At 44.8% G+C, this 18663-nt stretch overlaps 1 protein-coding gene across 1 annotated transcript in view; it reads left to right on the top strand.

Moving 5' to 3' along the window:
* Window positions 1-7956: 7956 nt before the first annotated feature.
* Window positions 7957-18663, top strand: part of TRAPPC9 (trafficking protein particle complex subunit 9) — a gene marked incomplete at its 5' end in the record, with an annotated part of 911701 nt that continues 900994 nt past the window's right edge. The window contains 4 exons of the mRNA XM_082257414.1: window positions 7957-8026; window positions 12985-13588; window positions 17696-17841; window positions 18213-18341. Coding sequence (XP_082113540.1) covers window positions 7957-8026; window positions 12985-13588; window positions 17696-17841; window positions 18213-18341 — 949 coding nt within the window. The remainder of the gene's footprint in view (window positions 8027-12984; window positions 13589-17695; window positions 17842-18212; window positions 18342-18663) is intronic.

The raw sequence follows: 18663 nt of genomic DNA, 5'->3' as shown, positions 1-18663 counted from the left end.
CAGCATAGGAAGAGGAGACAAGAGAGCTGCAGAGCAGGAGGTCCTGGGAGAAGTGGAGAGGAGGATTTAGGTGATATTTTAATATGAGACTAGACATTAAGCCCGTTAAATTAACAGGTGCTAGAACAGATGTGGTCAAACATTTGTAAAAACAGACTTGTTCCAGTTCAGCGAGAGCCTCTGTCAGCTCTGCGTCCCTGTTGCCCTAGCAACGTCGGGGACACGCGCAGAGCTGACCGAGCGGCTCTCGCGTGACATCGCTCGCCCGTCGCCACTTGTAACGCCCGCTGCCGCTTAGCAGTAAGTCCACGGTACCCGCCTCTTCAACAGTTTCGCCCGGCCGCCCGAAGTCTCTTCGCTCCAAGTCCCAACGGCTGTCCGTGGGGCACATGCGCAGTAGCACAGTCCCACGGACACAGGGACTGGACGCAGAGACACTTGGACTTTATTATATTAGATTGGTAATGTAGGGGCAGAGCTGACAATGATTTCCTTGATAACCAGGTCATTTTTTTTTATGCAATTCGGCACTGCGTTACTTTAACTGACAATTGCGCGGCCATGCGATGCTGTACCCAAATAATTTAGTTTCAATAAAATTATATAAAATAATATATTAAAATAATATTTTAATAAATAATAAAATAATATTTTTTTCCCCTCAAACAGAGCTTTCTTTTGGTGGTATTTGATCACCTGTGCGGTTTTGAGATTTTGCACTATAAACAAAAGAAGGAGCGACAATTTTGAAAAAAAAAACAAAAAAATAACAATATTTTTTACTTTCTGCTATAAAACATTCCCAATAATAAAAAAAATTAAAAATCTATTTTTTTTTTATCAGTTTAGGCCAATTTGTATTCTGCTACATATTTTTGGTAAAAAAAAATCCCAAAAAAACGTATTATAATTGGTTTGTGCAAAAGTTATAGCGTTTACAAACTATGGGATAGAACTTTGGAGTTTTTATAAATTTTTTTTTTTAAATCTTTTATTAGTAATGGCGGCGATCAGCGATTTTTAGCGGGACTACGACGTTGCGGTGGACAGATGGGACCCCTAATTGACATTGTTGGTGGTATTTGATCACCTCTGTAGTTTTGAGATTTTGCGCTATAAAAAAAAAGAAAATCAACAATTTTGAAAAAAAAAAAAAATAATAATATTTTTTACTTTCTGCTATAAAACATTCCCAATAATAAAAATCTAATTATTTTTATCAATTCAGGCCAATTTGTATTTTGCTACATATTTCCAAAAAGCATAATTTAATTGGTTTGTGCAAAAGTTATAGCATTTACAAGCTACGGGATAGAATTTTGGACTTTTTATTTAATTTGTTTTTTAATTTTTTTTATTAGTAATGGCAGCGATCAGCGATTTTTAGCGGGTCTGCGACATTGCGGCCGACAGGTCGGACCCCCAACTGACATTGTTGGTGGTATTTGATCACCTCTGCGGTTTTGAGATTTTGCGCTATAAACAAAAGAAGAGCGACAATTTTGAAAAAAAAAAAAAAAAACAATATTTTTTACTTTCTGCTATAAAACATTCCCAACAATAAAAAAATGTAAAAGTCAAATTTTTATTTTCATCAGTTTAGGCCAATTTGTATTCTGCTACATATTTTTTGGTAAAAAAAATCCCAATAAGCGTATTTTAATTGGTTTGTGTTATAGCGTTTACAAACTACGGGATAGAATTTGACTTTTTATTCAATTTTTAAAACATTTAAAAAAAATGTTTTTATTAGTAATGGCGGGATCAGCGATTTTTAGCGGGACTGTGACGTTGCGGCCAACAGATCGGACCCCTAACTGACATTGTTTGTATTATTGTTTGGTGGTATTTGATCACCTGTGTGGTTTTTAGATTTTGCGCTTTAAACAAAAAAAGAGCGACAAATCTGAAAAAAAAAAAACTATATTTTTCACTTTCTGCCATATAACATTCCCAATAAAAAAAATTAAAAATCTAATTCTTTCATCATTTTAGGCCAATTTGTATTCTGTTACATATTTTTGGTAAAAAAAAAATCCCAACAAGCGTATTTTGATTGGTTTGCGCAAAAGTTATCTACAAACTAGGGGAAAGATTTGTGTAATTTTTATTTATTTATTTTTTACTAGTAATGGCGGCGATCTGCGATTTGTTAGCGGGACTGCGACATTGTGGCGGACAGGTCGGACCCCTAACTGACATTTTTGACACTTTTGGGGGGACCAGTGACATTACTACAGTAATCAGTGCTAAAAATATGCACTGCTACTGTACTAATGACACTGACAGGGAAAGGGTTAACCCAGGGGCGATCAAAGGGTTAAATGTGAGCCTAGGGGGTGTTTTCTAACTGTGAGGGGGATGGGCTTATGGAATCAACACAGAGACCTGGAAAACGAAATAGGAGGAACACAGGAGCTCTGTGATGATAGCAGAGAGAACAACGATCTGCTGTGTTTACAACCGCCATTCTCTCTTCATGGCTTCCCCGCTGCTGAGTGGGAGCGAGTGCACCCCCAGGATCGCTCCCGCAAAACCGCCATACATGTACGGCGATTTTTTTCGGGAACCTGCCACCGTATATCGACGGCGGCTGGTTGGCAAGTGGTTAACTGATAGTTGCGCGGTCGTGTGACGCTGTACCCAAATAAAATCAATGTCCTTTTCTCCCACAAACAGAGCTTTCTTTTGGTGGTATTTGATCACCTGTGCAATTTTTCTTTTTTTTTTTTTGCGCTATAAACAAAAAACAAGAGCAACAATTCTGAAAAAACAAAACAGTATTTTTTACTTTTTTGCTATAAAACATGTCCACTTAAAAAAAAAATATTAAAAAATAGAATGGTTTTTATCAATTTAGGCCAATATGTATTCTGCTACATATTTTTTGGTAAAAAAAAATCCCAATATTGATTGATTTGCACAAAAAATACAGAGCTTTGAAAAAGTATTCATACTCCTTGAAATTTTCCACATTTTGTCATGTTACAACCAAAAACGTAAATGTATTTTATTGGGATTTTATGTGATAGACCGACACAAAGTGGCACATAATTGTGAAGTGGAAGGAAAATTATAGAAGGTTTTCAATTTATTTTTACAAATAAATATCTGAAAAGTGTGGCTGCATTTGTATTCACCCCCCTTTACTCTGATATCCCTAACTAAGATCTAATGGAACCAATTGCATTTAGAAGTCACCTAATTAGTAAATAGAGTCCCCCTGTGTGTAATGTAACCTCGGTATAAATACAGCTGTTCTTTGAAGCCCTCAGAGGTTTGTTAGAGAATCTTAGTGAACAAACAGCATCATGAAGGCCAAGGAACACGCCAGACAGGTCAGGGATAAAGTTGTGGAGAAGTTTAAAGCAGGGCTAGGTTATAAAAAAAATCTCCCAAGCTTTGAACATCTCACGGAGCGCTGTTCAATCCATCATCCGAAAATGGAAAGAGTTTGGCACAACTGCAACCCTACCAAGACATGGCCGTCCACCTAAACTGACCGGCCGGGAAAGGAGAGCATTCATCAGAGAAGCAGCCAAGAGGCCCATGGGAACTCTGGAGGAGCTGCAGAGATCCACAGCTCAGGTGGGAGACTCTGTCCACAGGACAACTATTAGTTGTGCGCTCCACAAATCTGCCCTTTATGGAAGAGTGACAAGAAGAAAGCCATTGGTGAAAGAAAGCCATAAGAAGTCCTGTTTTGTGAGAAGCCATGTGGGGGACACAGCAAACATGTGGAAGAAGGAGCTCTGCTCAGATGAGACCAAAATCAAACTTTTTGGCCTAAAAGCAAAACGCTATGTGTGGGAGAAAAATAACACCGCGCATCACCCTGAACACACCATCCCCACTGTGAAACATGGTGGTGGCAGCATCATGTTATAGGGATTCTTTTCTTCATCAGGGACAGGGAAGCCGGTCAGAGTTGATGGGAAGATGAATGGAGCCAAATACAGGGCAATCTTAGAAGAAAACCTGTTAGAGTCTGCAAAAGACTTGAGACTGGGGTGGAGGTTCACCTTCCAGCAGGACAACGACCCGAAACATACAGCCAGAGCTACAATGGAATGGTTTACATCAAAGCATATTCATGTGTTAGAATGGCCCAGTCAAAGTCCAGACCTAAATCACATTGAGAATCTGTGGCAAGACTTGGAAATTGCTGTTCACAGACGCTCTCCATCCAATCTTACAGAGCTTGAGCTATTTTGAAAGGAAGAACGGGCAGAAATGTCCCTCTCTAGATGTGCAAAGCTGGTAGAAACATCCCCAAAAAGACTTGCAGCTGTAATTGCAGGTAAAGGCGGTTCTACAAAGTATTGACTCAGGGGGAGGGGGGTAAATACAAATGCAGCCACACTTTTCACATATTTATTTATAATGTTGAAAATTTCAAGGGGTGTGAATACTTTTTCAAGGCACTGTATAGCGTCTACAAACTATGGTATATCTACTGGATTTTTTTTATTTTTTATATTAGTAATGGTGTCGATCAGCGACTTAAAGCTGGACTGCGATATTGCAGCAGACAATCTGACACTTTGTGGGAACCAGTGACACTAATATAGTGATCAGTGCTAAAAATATGCACTGTCCCTGTACTAATGACACTGGCTGGGAAGGGGTTAAACATCTAGGGTGATCAAAGGGTTAACTAACCAGTGTTTATTTGTACTGTGAGGTGCATTTTCTAAGGGATGTGCTTTGCAGGGAAACAAAATCCACCACATCCCTGCTGACAGGACAGAGGTCTGCACCCGTCTTTCTCCTCGCCGATCAGCGGGTGTCTCGGTGGACATCCATTGGCCAGCACCCGCTGATCGGCTACTGCTGTGACTAATCACAGAACAAGTGTTGCACCCCCTACCTGGAAGAGCAGAATCATGCATATATACGTGAACCACAGGGTATAAAACAACAATAATAATATTAACAATAACATGACCCAGTTAGATACCATGGCATGTGAAATAATAATAATGTATTGTTGTTGCTTATTATGATCTTTTTTGTTTTTTTTTAGCAGCACAGAATTTCTATGAAATTCTGTTTTTAGCCATTAAAAAAAAAAAAAATTATATATATATATATATATATATATATATATATATATATATATATATAATTTTTTTATAATATATGATATTTTTAACCAGCTAGCAAATATATATACATATAATGAAAAATAAATAAATAAATAAATAAATAAATAAATACACACACACACACACACACACACACACACACACACACATATATATATATATATATATATATATATATATATATATATATATATATATATATATATATATATATATTATATATACTTTTTTTTACCAGCTAGCAAATATACATACATATAATGAAAAATAAATAAATACATTTTTATATATACATATATATATATATATATATATACAGTGCATTGCGAAAGTATTCGGCCCCCTTGAACTTTTCGACCTTTAGCCACATTTCAGGCTTCAAACATAAAGATATAAAACTGTAATTTTTTTTTTGAAGAATCAACAACAAGTGGGACACAATCATGAAGTGGAACGAAATTTTTTGGATATTTCAAACTTTGTTAACAAATAAAAAACTGAAAAATTGGGCGTGCAAAATTATTCAGCCCCTTTAGGCTGGCCATACATTATACAATTTTCCTGTTCAACTTTCCTTTAGATTTACCAAAACCATATAATATAAGTTCAAACCTGAACACTTTCAATTTGTATGCAATCAGGCAGGCCCTTGCACTACATAGTTGAAGGTAAATCTAAAGGAAATTGAATAAGAAAATTGTATGGTGTATGGCTAGCCTTACTTTCAGTGCAGCAAACTCTCTCCAGAAGCTCAGTGAGGATCTCTGAATGATCCAATGTTGACCTAAATGACTAATGATGATAAATAGAATCCACCTGTGTGTAATCAAGTCTCCGTATAATGCACCTGCACTGTGATAGTCTCAGAGGTCCGTTTAAAGCGCAGAGAGCATCATGAAGAACAAGGAACACACCAGGCAGGTCCGAGATACTGTTGTGGAGAAGTTTAAAGCCGGATTTGGATACAAAAAGATTTCCCAAGCTTTAAACATCCCAAGGAGCACTGTGCAAGCGATAATATTGAAATGGAAGGAGTATCAGACCACTGCAAATCTACGAAGACCTGGCCGTCCCTCTAAACTTTCAGCTCATACAAGGAGAAGACTGATCAGAGATGCAGCCAAGAGCCCCATGATCACTCTGGATGAACTGCAGAGATCTACAGCTGAGGTGGGAGACTCTGTCCATAGGACAACAATCAGTCGTATACTGCACAAATCTGCCCTTTATAGAAGAGTGGCAAGAAGAAAGCCATTTCTTAAAGATATCCATAAAAAGTGTCGTTTAAAGTTTGCCACAAGCCACCTGGGAGACACCAAACATGTGGAAGAAGGTGCTCTGGTCAGATGAAACCAAAATCGAACTTTTTGGCAACAATGCAAAACGTTATGTTTGGCGTAAAAGCAACACAGCTCATCACCCTGAACACACCATCCCCACTGTCATACATGGTGGTGGCATCATCATGGTTTGGGCCTGCTTTTCTTCAGCAGGGACAGGGAAGATGGTTAAAATTGATGGGAAGATGGATGGAGCCAAATACAGGAACGTTCTGGAAGAAAACCTGATGGAGTCTGCAAAAGACCCGAGACTGGGACGGAGATTTGTCTTCCAACAAGACAATGATCCAAAACATAAAGCAAAATCTACAATGGAATGGTTCACAAATAAATATATCCAGGTGTTAGAATGGCCAAGTCAAAGTCCAGACCTGAATCCAATCGAGAATCTGTGGAAAGAACTGAAAACTGCTGTTCACAAACGCTCTCCATCCAACCTCACTGAGCTCGAGCTGTTTTGCAAGGAGGAATGGGCAAAAATGTCAGTCTTTCGATGTGCAAACTGATAGAGACATACCCCAAGCGACTTACAGCTGTAATCGCAGCAAAAGGTGGCGCTACAAAGTATTAACTTAAGGGGGCTGAATAATTTTGCACGCCCAATATTTCAGTTATTTGTTAAAAAAGTTTGAAATATCCAATAAATTTCGTTCCACTTCATGATTGTGTCCCACTTGTTGTTGATTCTTCACAAAAAATTACAGTTTTATATCTTTATGTTTGAAGCCTGAAATGTGGCAAAAGGTCGCAAAGTTCAAGGGGGACGAATACTTTCGCAAGGCACTGTATGTATATATATATATATATATATATATATATATACATATATATTTAGTATTTTTTCATTATATGTATATATATTTGCTAGCTGGTCAAAAAAATAAAAAATATATATATACTTTTTTCTTTTTTTTGACCAGCTAGCAAATAAACATACATATAATGAAAAAAAATATTATATATATATATATATATATATATATAATATTTTTGACCAGCTAGAAAATATATATACATATAATGAAAAAAATATATATTTTTTTCATGGTATGTATATATATATATATATTTGCTAGGTGGTCAACAGCGACGCCTAGCGGCCAATATGCACAATGCTCTGCATCTTCCCAGAAAAATACATTTCTCCCCCAATCCAGCGGCAACAGGTGACGCGCCATCCGCCATCTCCGCCTTTTCCTCCTATTGGCCCCTCACCAAAACAATGACTCCCGGCGCGAGCCGCTTTCCGCCAATCACCGCATGGTTTTGGAACGCGTTAAGCGCGCTGGGCGATACCACGTTGTTCTCTCTCTCGGGGGGAAGCCTCCTCACGTTTTGTATTCTACAACTAAAGAAATATAAATAAGCATGGCGTTGTCATTATTTTTTTTGGTTTAAACGATCTAACCCCTCCCAGGAATTATTACGGATTGTTTATTTTATTGAAGTTCAGTAAAAGTGTGGCTTGCTTGGCACCCTTTCCCTCTGTGTGTTGGTTGCGTCTGGGTATGAGGGTCTCCTCCCCTTTTAGGAAGCAGGAAGTGAGGGCAGAACTGGCAGGAGACAGCTGGGAGAAAGGTGAGTGATTGGCTGGGTGTGTGAGTGCTGCCCCCTGCTGGAGATGGCTGCTCTCCAGGTGTTGCGGGGGTCCCACAGTGATAAGGAGAATGTATCTTCTTAGTTACTTTCATTGAGCTGGTTACATGGCTGGTCACATCCCCTGTCCCTGTGCTGAGCTTCCTATCTGTATATAATGATAGAAGGTTTCCCCCACAGATTGTACATAGACATTCACTCATTGTGTGAGGATTGGTGGGATTTAGCTCATTCCACCCTTCCCCCACCTTCTTGCTCAGTATGTCTTCAATGTTTTATCACTGTATTATATAATTATTATGTAATATGTATATAAAATATCTGGTGTTACGTCCAAGAACCGTCCTTGCCCCGTGGCCCTGCCGCGGAGGGTCCCTTGCCCCGTGGCCTTGCCGCAGAGGGTCCCTTGCCCCGTGGCCTTGCCGCGGAGGGTCCCTTGCCCTGTGGCCTTGCCGCGGAGGATCCCTTGCCCCATGGCTCTGCCGCGGACAGCCCCTTGCCCAGTGGCCCTGCCGCGGATGATCCCTTGCCCCATGGCCCTGCTGCGGATGATCCCTTGCCCCGTGGCCCTGCCGCGGATGATCCCTTGCCCCGTGGCCCTGCCGCGGATGATCCCTTGCCCCGTGGCCCTGCCGCGGAGGATCCCTTTCCACGTGGCCCTGCTGCGGATGATCCCTTGCCCCATGGCCCTGCTGCGCATGATCCCTTGCCCCATGGCCCTGCTGCGGATGATCCCTTGCCCCATGGCCCTGCTGCGGATGATCCCTTGCCCCGTGGCCCTGCTGCGGATGATACCTTGCCCCGTGGCCCTGCCGCGGATGATCCCTTGCCCCGTGGCCCTGCCGCGGAGGATCCCTTTCCACGTGGCCCTGCCGCGGAGGATCCCGTGGCCCTGCCGCAGAGGATCTTTTGCCCCGTGGCCCTGCCGCGGACAGCCCCTTGTCCCGTGGCCCTGCCGCGGACGGACCTTTGCCCGGTGGCCCTGCCGCGGACGGTTCCCTTGCCCGGGGGCCCTGCTGCGGACGGTTCCCTTGCCCGGGGGCCCTGCCTCGGACGGCCCCTTGCCCGGGGGCCCTGCTGCGGACGGTTCCCTTGCCCGGGGGCCCTGCTGCGGACGGTTCCCTTGCCACGGAGGGTCCCTTGCCCTGTGGCCTTGCCGCGGAGGGTCCCTTGCCCTGTGGCCTTGCCGTGGAGGATCCCTTGCCCCATGGCTCTGCCGCGGACAGCCCGTTGCCCAGTGGCCCTGCCGCGGATGATCCCTTGCCCCGTGGCCCTGCCGCGGAGGATCCCGTGGCCCTGCCACGGAGGATCCCTTGCCACGTGGCCCTGCCGCGGAGGATCCCTTGCCACGTGGCCCTGTCGCGGAGGATCCCTTGCCACGTGGCCCTGTCGCGGAGGATCCCTTGCCACGTGGCCCTGCCGCGGAGGATCCCTTTCCACGTTGGCCCTGCCGCGGAGGATCCCGTGGTCCTGCCGCGGACGGCCCCTTGCCCCGTGGTCCTGCCGCGGACGGCCCCTTGCCCTGTGGCCCTGCTGCGGACGGCCCTTTGCCCGGTGGCCCTGCCGCGGACAGTTCCATGGCCCTGCCAGGGACGGCCCCGTGGCGCTGCCGCGGACATTCCTTTTTCAGGCACTTTCTGTCAGTATGACAACACTCTGTCCCTGTCTACTGTTTTAGCTGCTGTGTTGTCACCCTGTCACGTCAGCTTCTGATTTACTACATTTCTGCTAAATACCCATTCCCTGTATTTCTTTAACCACTTCCCACCAAGCATATTAACATATGTGGCCTCACTTCGTCCATGGGGTGGTTGCTGTCTGTATATGAGGGTCTCCTCCCCTTTCAGGAAGCAGGGAGTGAGGGCAGAACCAACAGGAGAGACAGCAGGAAGAAAGGGGAGTGATTGCCTGGAGGGGCTGAGTGTGTGAGTGCTGCCCCTGCTGAAGTGGGCAAGTCTCCCAGTGCTGCAGCTGGGGGTGCCCATTTGTTGTCGTGAACGATCCTTGCCCGTTGACCACGTCGTGGTGGGTCCTTGCCCGCTGCCCCCAGCCGCGGAGGGTCCTTGCCCGCTGCCCCCAGTCGTGGAGGGTCCTTGCCCGCTGCCCCCAGCCGTGGAGGGTCCTTGCCGGCTGACCGCGCCGTGGAGGGTCCTTGCCGGCTGACCCCAGTCGTGGAGGGTCCTTGCCCGCTGCCCCCAGCCGTGGAGGGTCCTTGCCCGCTGCCCCCAGCCGTGGAGGTTCCTTGCCCGCTGCCCCCAGCCGTGGAGGGTCCTTGCCCGCTTTCCCAGTGGCCCCGTCGTGTACAGTCCTTGTTCTGCCACTTCCTGTCAGTGTGACAACACTGTGTCCTTGTCTACTGTTTGAGCTCCTGTGTTGTCACCCTGTCACGTGGGCTTCTGATTCATAAAATTTCTGCTAAATACACGTTACTTGTATTCATTTAACCCTTTCCCGCTAAGCGTATGTACATATGTGGCCTCACTATATTGGATCTTCATCCATGGGGCCACATATTTTCGTAGCTGTGTTCGTACTGGGATTTTGGTGCATAGCGTTCTCTCAGGCCAGAGACCGAGCTGTCACCAACAGATCCGGGTTTTGTACTAAGGATGGAGATCTGGGAGGTCCAGTTATCTGTCACATGATCGCAGTGATAGCCGGTGATTGTATTTCTGGTTGTAAAGGCACAAAGAATTTCCCTGCTTTTTGCACAATACAGATAGGGCAGCCTGCTGATTTCAGTAGGTTGCCCCGAGTGTGACAAACGTGGCAGAGTAACTCATGTACCTTTTTTTTGAAGGGCACTGCATCGCACCAAAGAAGTGCATGCGCCTTTTTATTTTTTCTCAACAAAAGTTGAGTTACGGTTAACCAATGACACCCGCTGCAGTTCGCAAGGGCGATGTTTCCATTGAAGGTTACAGCATATGAAGGCATTTTCTGTTCCAGTATGAATCTTCCCTGTGTACAAAGCAAGGTCCATAAAGGTATGGTTTGACCACTTTGGGGTGGAGGAACTCGAGTGTCCTGCACAGAGTCCTGACCTCAACCCTGTTATGGTTTTGGAATGGGATGTCCAATTTCCTATAGGTGTGATAATCAGCTGTCCAGAATATTTTACCCATAGAGTGTATTATCAGTGAAAACTGTATACAGCAGTGGTCTCCAAACTAAGGGCCCAGGGGACGGATTCAGCCCTCTGCTTGCTTTTATCCAGCATTATTTCTTTCACTGACACCAACAACGGAGCACAATTCCTCTCAATGACACCAAGGGGCTGATTTACTAAAACTGAAGAGTGCAAAATCTGGTGCATCTCCGCATAGAAACCAATCAGCTGCCAGATTTTACTGCCAAAGCTTAATTGAACAAGCTGAAGCTAGAAGCTGATTGGCTACCATGCACAGCTGCACCAGGTTTTGCACTCTCCAGTTTTAGTAAATCAACCCCCAAGAATGGCGCCTGGTTCCTCCCGTTGGCGCCAACGTCGGGGCCCCCCGTTCCTCCCGTTGGCGCCAACGTCGGGGCCTCCCGTTCCTCCCGTTGGCGCCAACGTCGGGGCCCCCGTTCCTCCCGTTGGCGCCAACGTTGGGGCCCCCGTTCCTCCCGTTGACAACAAGTGGTTGATTTACTAAAACTGAAGAGTGCAAAATCTGGTTCAGCTCTGCAAAGAAACCAATCAGCTTCCAGCTTTTATTGCCAAAGCTTAATTGAACAAGCTGGAGTTGGAAGCTAATTGGTTACCATGCACAGCTGCACCAGATTTTGCACTCCCCAGTTTTAGTATATCAACCCCCCAAGGATGGGGCACAATTCCTCTCAATGACACCAGTGACTGAGCACAGTTCCTCCCAATGACAGGGCACAGTTCCTTCCAATGACACCAATGACGGGGCACAGTTCCTCCCAATGACAGGGCACAGTTCCTTCCAATGACACCAATGACGGGGCACAGTTCCTCCCAATGACGGGGCACAGTTCCTCCCAATGACGGGGCACAGTTCCTTTCAATGACGGGGCACAGTTCCTTTCAATGACAGGGCACAGTTCCTTCCAATGACGGGCACAGTTCCTTACAATGACACCAATGACGGGGCACAGTTCCTCTCAATGACGGGCACAGTTCCTTACAATGACACCAATGACGGGGCACAGTTCCTTCCAATGACACCAATGACGGGACACAGTTCCTTCCAATGACACCAATGACGGGGCACAGTTCCTCCCAATGACGGGGCACAGTTCCTTCCAATGACACCAATGACGGGGCACAGTTCCTCCCAATGACGGGGCACAGTTCCTTCCAATGACGGGGCACAGTTCCTTCCAATGACACCAATGACGGAGCACAGTTCCTTCCAATGACACCAATGACGGAGCACAGTTCCTCCCAATGAGACCCAACGACTGGGCACTGTTCCTTCCAATGACACCAATGACGGAGCACAGTTCCTCCCAATGACAGGGCACAGTTCCTTCCAATGACCCCAATGACAGGGCACAGTTCCTCCCAATAACGGGGCACAGTTCCTTCCAATGACACCAATGACGGGCACAGTTCCTCCCAATGACAGGGCACAGTTCCTTCCAATGACACCAATCACAGGGCACAGTTCCTCCCAATGACGGGGCACAGTTCCTTCCAATGACGGGGCACAGTTCCTCCCAATGACGGGGCACAGTTCCTCCCAATGACGGGGCACAGTTCCTGCCAATGAGACCCAACGACTGGGCACTGTTCCTTCCAATGACAACAACAAGGAATTATTTTCTCCCACTGATGCTAGAATATGTTCTACTCACACTGGCCTCAGTCTTCCCCTCCTAAAGTCTGAAGGACAGTAAAGTGGCCGATTGTTTAGAAAGTTTGGAGACCCCTGTATACAATATAGAAGCATTTGATTTAATTTAAGATGCTGTATTTTTTCCCCATCTTTTAGGACCTAATTCTAATAGCGGAATGAGTGTCCCGGATTATATGCAGTGTGCAGAGGACCATCAGAGCCTCCTGGTTGTGGTTCAGTTCGTCGGGGTGGTGAAGAATGATAACTTCTTCAAGATTTACAAACGTATCTCTTCCGTGTCTCAAGTCAACGTCAACAACTCGCAGCGGGCCCTCTACATCCGCTACCGCCACCACTATTCCCTAGAGAACAACGATTGGGGCGACTTTCAGACGCACCGCAAAGTGGTGGGGCTTATTTGTATCGCGGAGTGCAGCTCACCCAAGGAGCTCCCCCACACCTTCCTTAAGTTTGACCAGCACAAGGAAGCCTACAGCTCCACGCTCTACGACTCTCGCCTCTTCGTCTTCGGGCTGCAGGAGGAGGTGGCCGATCAGCAGCGGATCGATGTGGCATTTTACCCCAGCTATGAAGACTGCGACGCTGTGGAGAAACACGTGGAGGATATCATTGAGTCTCTCTTCATTGTCCTGGAGTGTAAGCGGCTGGACAGGACCAGCGAGAAGTCCGGGGAGAAGATCCCGCTGCTCTATGTTCCCTATGAGAAGAAAGACTTTGTAGGGCTCGATCCAGACAGCAGGTTGGTGCCGCAAATTATTATATCAGTGTATTTTATTTATTCACTAACATTCGGACTAAAGTGATGGAGTTGATAAAATATCAAAATTTCTTTTTTTTTAACCACTTGCCGACCGCCACATGACTATTTACTGCGGCGGTCAGCCCCTCACAGGCAAAGCGACGTAGGGCTACGTCACTAGCCGGTGAGGCTCTAGGGAGCGAGTGCACGCCGCCAGAAGCGCGCTCCCGCTCGGTCACGGACCCCCCCCCCCCGCGCGTGTGCCCGGCTGACATCGGGTCCGCCGGGCACTCGCGATCGTCCGTTACACCGGAAGAAACGCAGGCGGCTAATGTAAACAAAGCCGCCTGTCATTCTTCCCTGTGTAAGAATGGAGATCATACGGTTCTACTATGTAGGACCGTTGATCTCTGTTCTTACACATCAAGCCACATCCAATCACAGTAAGAAACACGCCCCTAGGGACACACTTAACCCCTCCCTCTCAAATAAAGTTAACCCCTTCACTGCCAGTGTCATTGTTACAGTAACAGTGCATATTTATAGCCCTGATTACTGTAGTAATGTCACTGGTAACCCCAAAAGTGTCAAAAATGTCAGTCAAGGGTCCGATCTGTCCACCGCAATGTCGCAGTCCCGCAAAAAAAAAAAAAAAAAGCAGATCGCCGCCATTACTCGTTAAAAAAACAAAAAACAAAAAAAATGACAAATCTTTCCCTTAGTTAGTAAACGCAAAATAACTTTTGCGCAAACCAATCAAAATACACTTTTTGCGTTTTTTTTTTTTTTTTTTTTTTTACCAAACATATGTAGCATAAAACAAATTGGCCTAAAATGTTAAAAAATTTTGATTTTTAAATTTTTTTTGGGGAATTTCATATAAAAAAAAATGTGAAAAATATTATTTTTGCAAAACTGTCGCTCTTTTTTTGTTTATAGCGCATGATCAAAAAATCGCACAGGTGATCAAATACCACCAAAAGAAAGCTCTGTTTGTGGGAAAAAAAGGACGTCAAATTTGTTTAGGTACAGCGTCGCACGACCGCGCAATTGTCTGTTAAAGTCACGCAGTGCCGAATCGCAAAATACCCCCTGGTCAGGAAGGGGGTAAAATCTTCCGGGGCTTAAGTGGTTAAATTCTATTTTTGTGCCCTGGCTCTGAGAAAACAGTTATAGGTGAATTATTTGTTTTGTATACTTACATAGGTTCAGCCTGGCGCACTGTCTGTAAGTACTTTGCAGAGAAAGGACTCAGGAAAGTCATTAGGATTGGTTTAATAAAACTGAAGTGCAGAATCAGCTTCTAACTTCAGCTTGTTCAATTAACCACTTCCGGACTGCTCACGTTGCTGCTACTGCAGCACAGTGGCAGCCCTGGGTCCAGCGACGTAGACCTACATCGCTGGATCCCTCCCTGTCTCGGCGTCGCACGCGCACGCCCCCGGAGGCTCACTCCCGCTGTGTCTACACACAGCGGGAGTTAGGCCAGAGGAGCATCCTGTCTTCCCTGATCTTTCCCTTCCACTGTCCCCAATCCATCTCCTGATAAGACAGAGCCTTTTGAGTCACTCTGCACATGCTCAGTTTGGTATGTATTGCTAGAGAGATTTTTTTTTTTTCTTTCCTGGGAGGTTGCATGTAATCAGCACAGGGCTAATCAGCACTGTCCAGACAGAGGGTCAGGGGTCCTGCAGCCTCCTAGGACAGTCAGAGTAGAATGAAAACTCCTACAACTTTAACCAGACACTAATAGAAGTAACAAGACTGCTATATACTGCTGATGAGAAAAGGTATTCAGCAGTTTATATTTACTAAAACAATTGCATTTCCATGTTCTGTGGGAGACCAGATATTGTGAATTCAGGCTCCTGGGTTTAGTAACACTTTAATCTGTGACAAAAAAGCTGGAAGCTGATTGGCTTCTATGCAGAGCTGCACCAGATTTTGCACACTCCAGTTTTTGTGAACCTCTCCCATTGTCTTTAAATAACTAAAAAAAAAAACCTCCTTTGTACTGCAATTAGCTGAAGTAAAATTGTGTTAGATTCAACTTTTGTCTTTATTGAAGAGGTAAGCTGCTTGTGGATGGTGCCGAGTCAGCAGGTAATCAAACAGACTCCAGCTGTTGTGATAGTGACTTATCCCTTGCTGAGACCTATTCCTGGCCTGTATAACAGATCCAATCACCACGGACAATCATTATCAGATAGCTGAACTCACCAGACACAGTTTCTTTCCATACACGTAGGTTTTATTGCAAGCAGTAGTTATAGCAGACAACAAAATGTGGCAGATGATTGAGAGATGGTATCTGCAGGTCAAAACATGGTAATATGTTCCCAGATGCGAGCAGATTGTATAAAGGCCTAGACAGATGTGGCCATCTCTATTCCCACAAGCATAAAGAAACAGGAAGAGAAAGTACATCACAGGTGGGAGGGAACACAGAAAGCAAGTGCAACAACCGAAATAACCACAAGATGGCAGTTTTATAACCAAATATATAGACATTACCACAACCATGCATTATATTATATCTCACATATTGGTGTAACAGCACAAGGTATGTCAATGTATTAGGTTGCATTTGCAACAGAACATCGCCCAATCAGAGAGCGCCTTGTATTAATTGAAAAAAGTAGAAGGCGTTCAATGAATAGCGGCGGTGCTGAGAGAGCAACCCTCTGTTTTCAGTGTGCTTTGGGGCAGCTGCTGCTCCTGCCTGGCTGAGTCATTCATTCACAGAGTTCTATAAATGGGAAACTACAAGTACCGACAGTCTTTGCAGCTGTCAGCTTATAGTTCTCAATAATTTACAAGGTTGCTGTAGAGCGCTCTGGTAATCCTATTGATTCTTCCGGTCAGTGTGTATCTACCTACCCATATGAGGTACGAGCAGACAGATACACTGTCAGTCTGCAGGAGCCTCCCAGATCTGGACCAGGGCATCACTGAGCTCCTGAACACACTGAGGTGCAACCTGGCGGCATCAGATGGACCGAAACAGAATGTCCCAGAGGTGTTCTATTGGATTTAGTTCAGGCGAACGTGGGGGCGATTCAGTGGTATCAATTCGTTCATCCTCCAGGAACTGGCTGCATACTCTCGCCACATGAGGCCGGGCTTTGTCGTGCACCAGGAGAAACCCAGGACCCATTGCACCTGCGTGGGGTCTGACAATGGGTCCAAGGATTTCATCCCGATACCTAAAGGCAGTCAGGGTCTAGGCTGTAGAGGTCTGTGCGTCCCTTCATGAATACGCTTCCTCAGACCATCACTGACCTACCACCAAACCGGTTATGCTGAACGATGTTACTGGCAACATATGTTCTTCACGGCTTCTCCAGGAAAAGTTGGACTGCCTGTGCATCCTCTATAGCAGAGGTCTTCAAACTACGGCCCTCCAGTTGTTCAGGAACTACAATTCCCATTATGCCTAGTCATGTCTGTGAATGTCAGAGTTTTACAAAGCTTCATGGGACATGTAGTTCTGCAACAGCTGGAGGGCCGTAGTTTGAAGACCCCGGCACTATAGGGTCCAGGTATGGCCTCATACTACCAGTAGTGACATTGACCCTAGCCAAATGCAAAATTAGTGAAAAAAAGTCAGAAAAAATGAGAAGGGAAAACATTTTTCAGTGGCTTCCACCTGTAAAACCATTCCTGTTTTGGGGGGTTCTCTCATTGTTGCCCATCTAGTGCACCTGTTGTTAATTTCATTAACACCAAAGCAGCTAAAAGTGATAAACAACCCCCTTCTCTGCTTAACTGACCAGATCAGTATCCCAAGAGTTTAATTGACTTGATGTTGTACTCTAATTAAATTGTTCCTTTAATTTTTTTGAGCAGTGTATGTATGTATGTATGTATGTATGTATGTATGTATGTATGTATGTATGTATATATATATATATATATATATATATATATATATATATATATATATATATATATATATATATATATAGTGTAATATATAAGGCAGTGCACATATATATTTTGTTTGTGTAAACTCTACATATCCTTTAAGTGAACTTTCAAGTATAAGATCATTTTTAATGTTCAGTGTCTTTTTGCTAATCTGCTTGGTGACTGTTGTCTCTGCAGGCATTACAAAAAGCGGTGCCAGGGCCGCATGCGCAAGCACGTGGGTGACCTGAGTCTGCAGGCCGGGATGCTCCAGGACGCTCTGGTCCATTATCATATGGCTGTTGAGCTGTTACGGGCTGTCAATGACTTTGTGTGGCTGGGAGGTAAGATATTAATGAAAGATTCGGAGATATAATAGATTGATTATTGATCTTTATATTACTATACACAGCCAGGTATTTGCAAGAGACTTTACCGATCAGGCTATATAGGCATTTACATCTAAGTGATAAAAAGCACTCTCGAGTCTTAGAAGAGGATGTTATCATAAACTGAGATTTTCAACACATTTTAATAATGCCCGAGTGGTCAGCAATACTTTCTTGTGGTGAAGAGGTGGCTAACCCTGTGTGTGTGCCTGCTTGGCATGCTGTGATGTTCGCTATTCTCTGGTCAGCATTTACCCCACACTCATGTAGAAGGAAGACATATGTGCTATTGAATTATGACCTTGTCCTGTAATTATTTGTTGCAGCTGCGTTGGAGGGTCTGTGTTCTGCATCGGTCATACACCATTATCCGGGAGGTACGGCAGGCAAGACAGGAACACGGCGCACGCAGAATATTTCCCTCTCTGCAGAGGCCAATAAGCGGCACAGACCAGGTACAACCAATGCCTTCATCTGGATCAACTGTGGGTATAGGATTGTAAATTTTTTTTTTTTTTTTTTTTTTAGCTTTTATTGGTTGAACTAGATGGACTTTTTTTTCAGCCAGACTGAGTATAGTTACATAGTAGGTGAGGTTGAATAAAGACAATAGTCCATCCAGTTCAACCTGTGTAGGTGTGTGTGGCCGTAATCATCTCACATACCCCTGAATGTTCTGATCCTTGAGATGTACGTCTAAGAGTCTTTTGAAAGCCACCATACTTCCTGCAGAAACCACCTCTTGTGGTAGAGAATTCCACAATCTTATAGCCCTAA

The sequence above is a fragment of the Pelophylax lessonae genome, assembly GCF_965119305.1.
Source record: "Pelophylax lessonae genome assembly, chromosome: 5".
NCBI classification, from domain to species: domain Eukaryota; kingdom Metazoa; phylum Chordata; class Amphibia; order Anura; family Ranidae; genus Pelophylax; species Pelophylax lessonae.
This window is presented reverse-complemented; position numbering and strand designations above follow the sequence as displayed.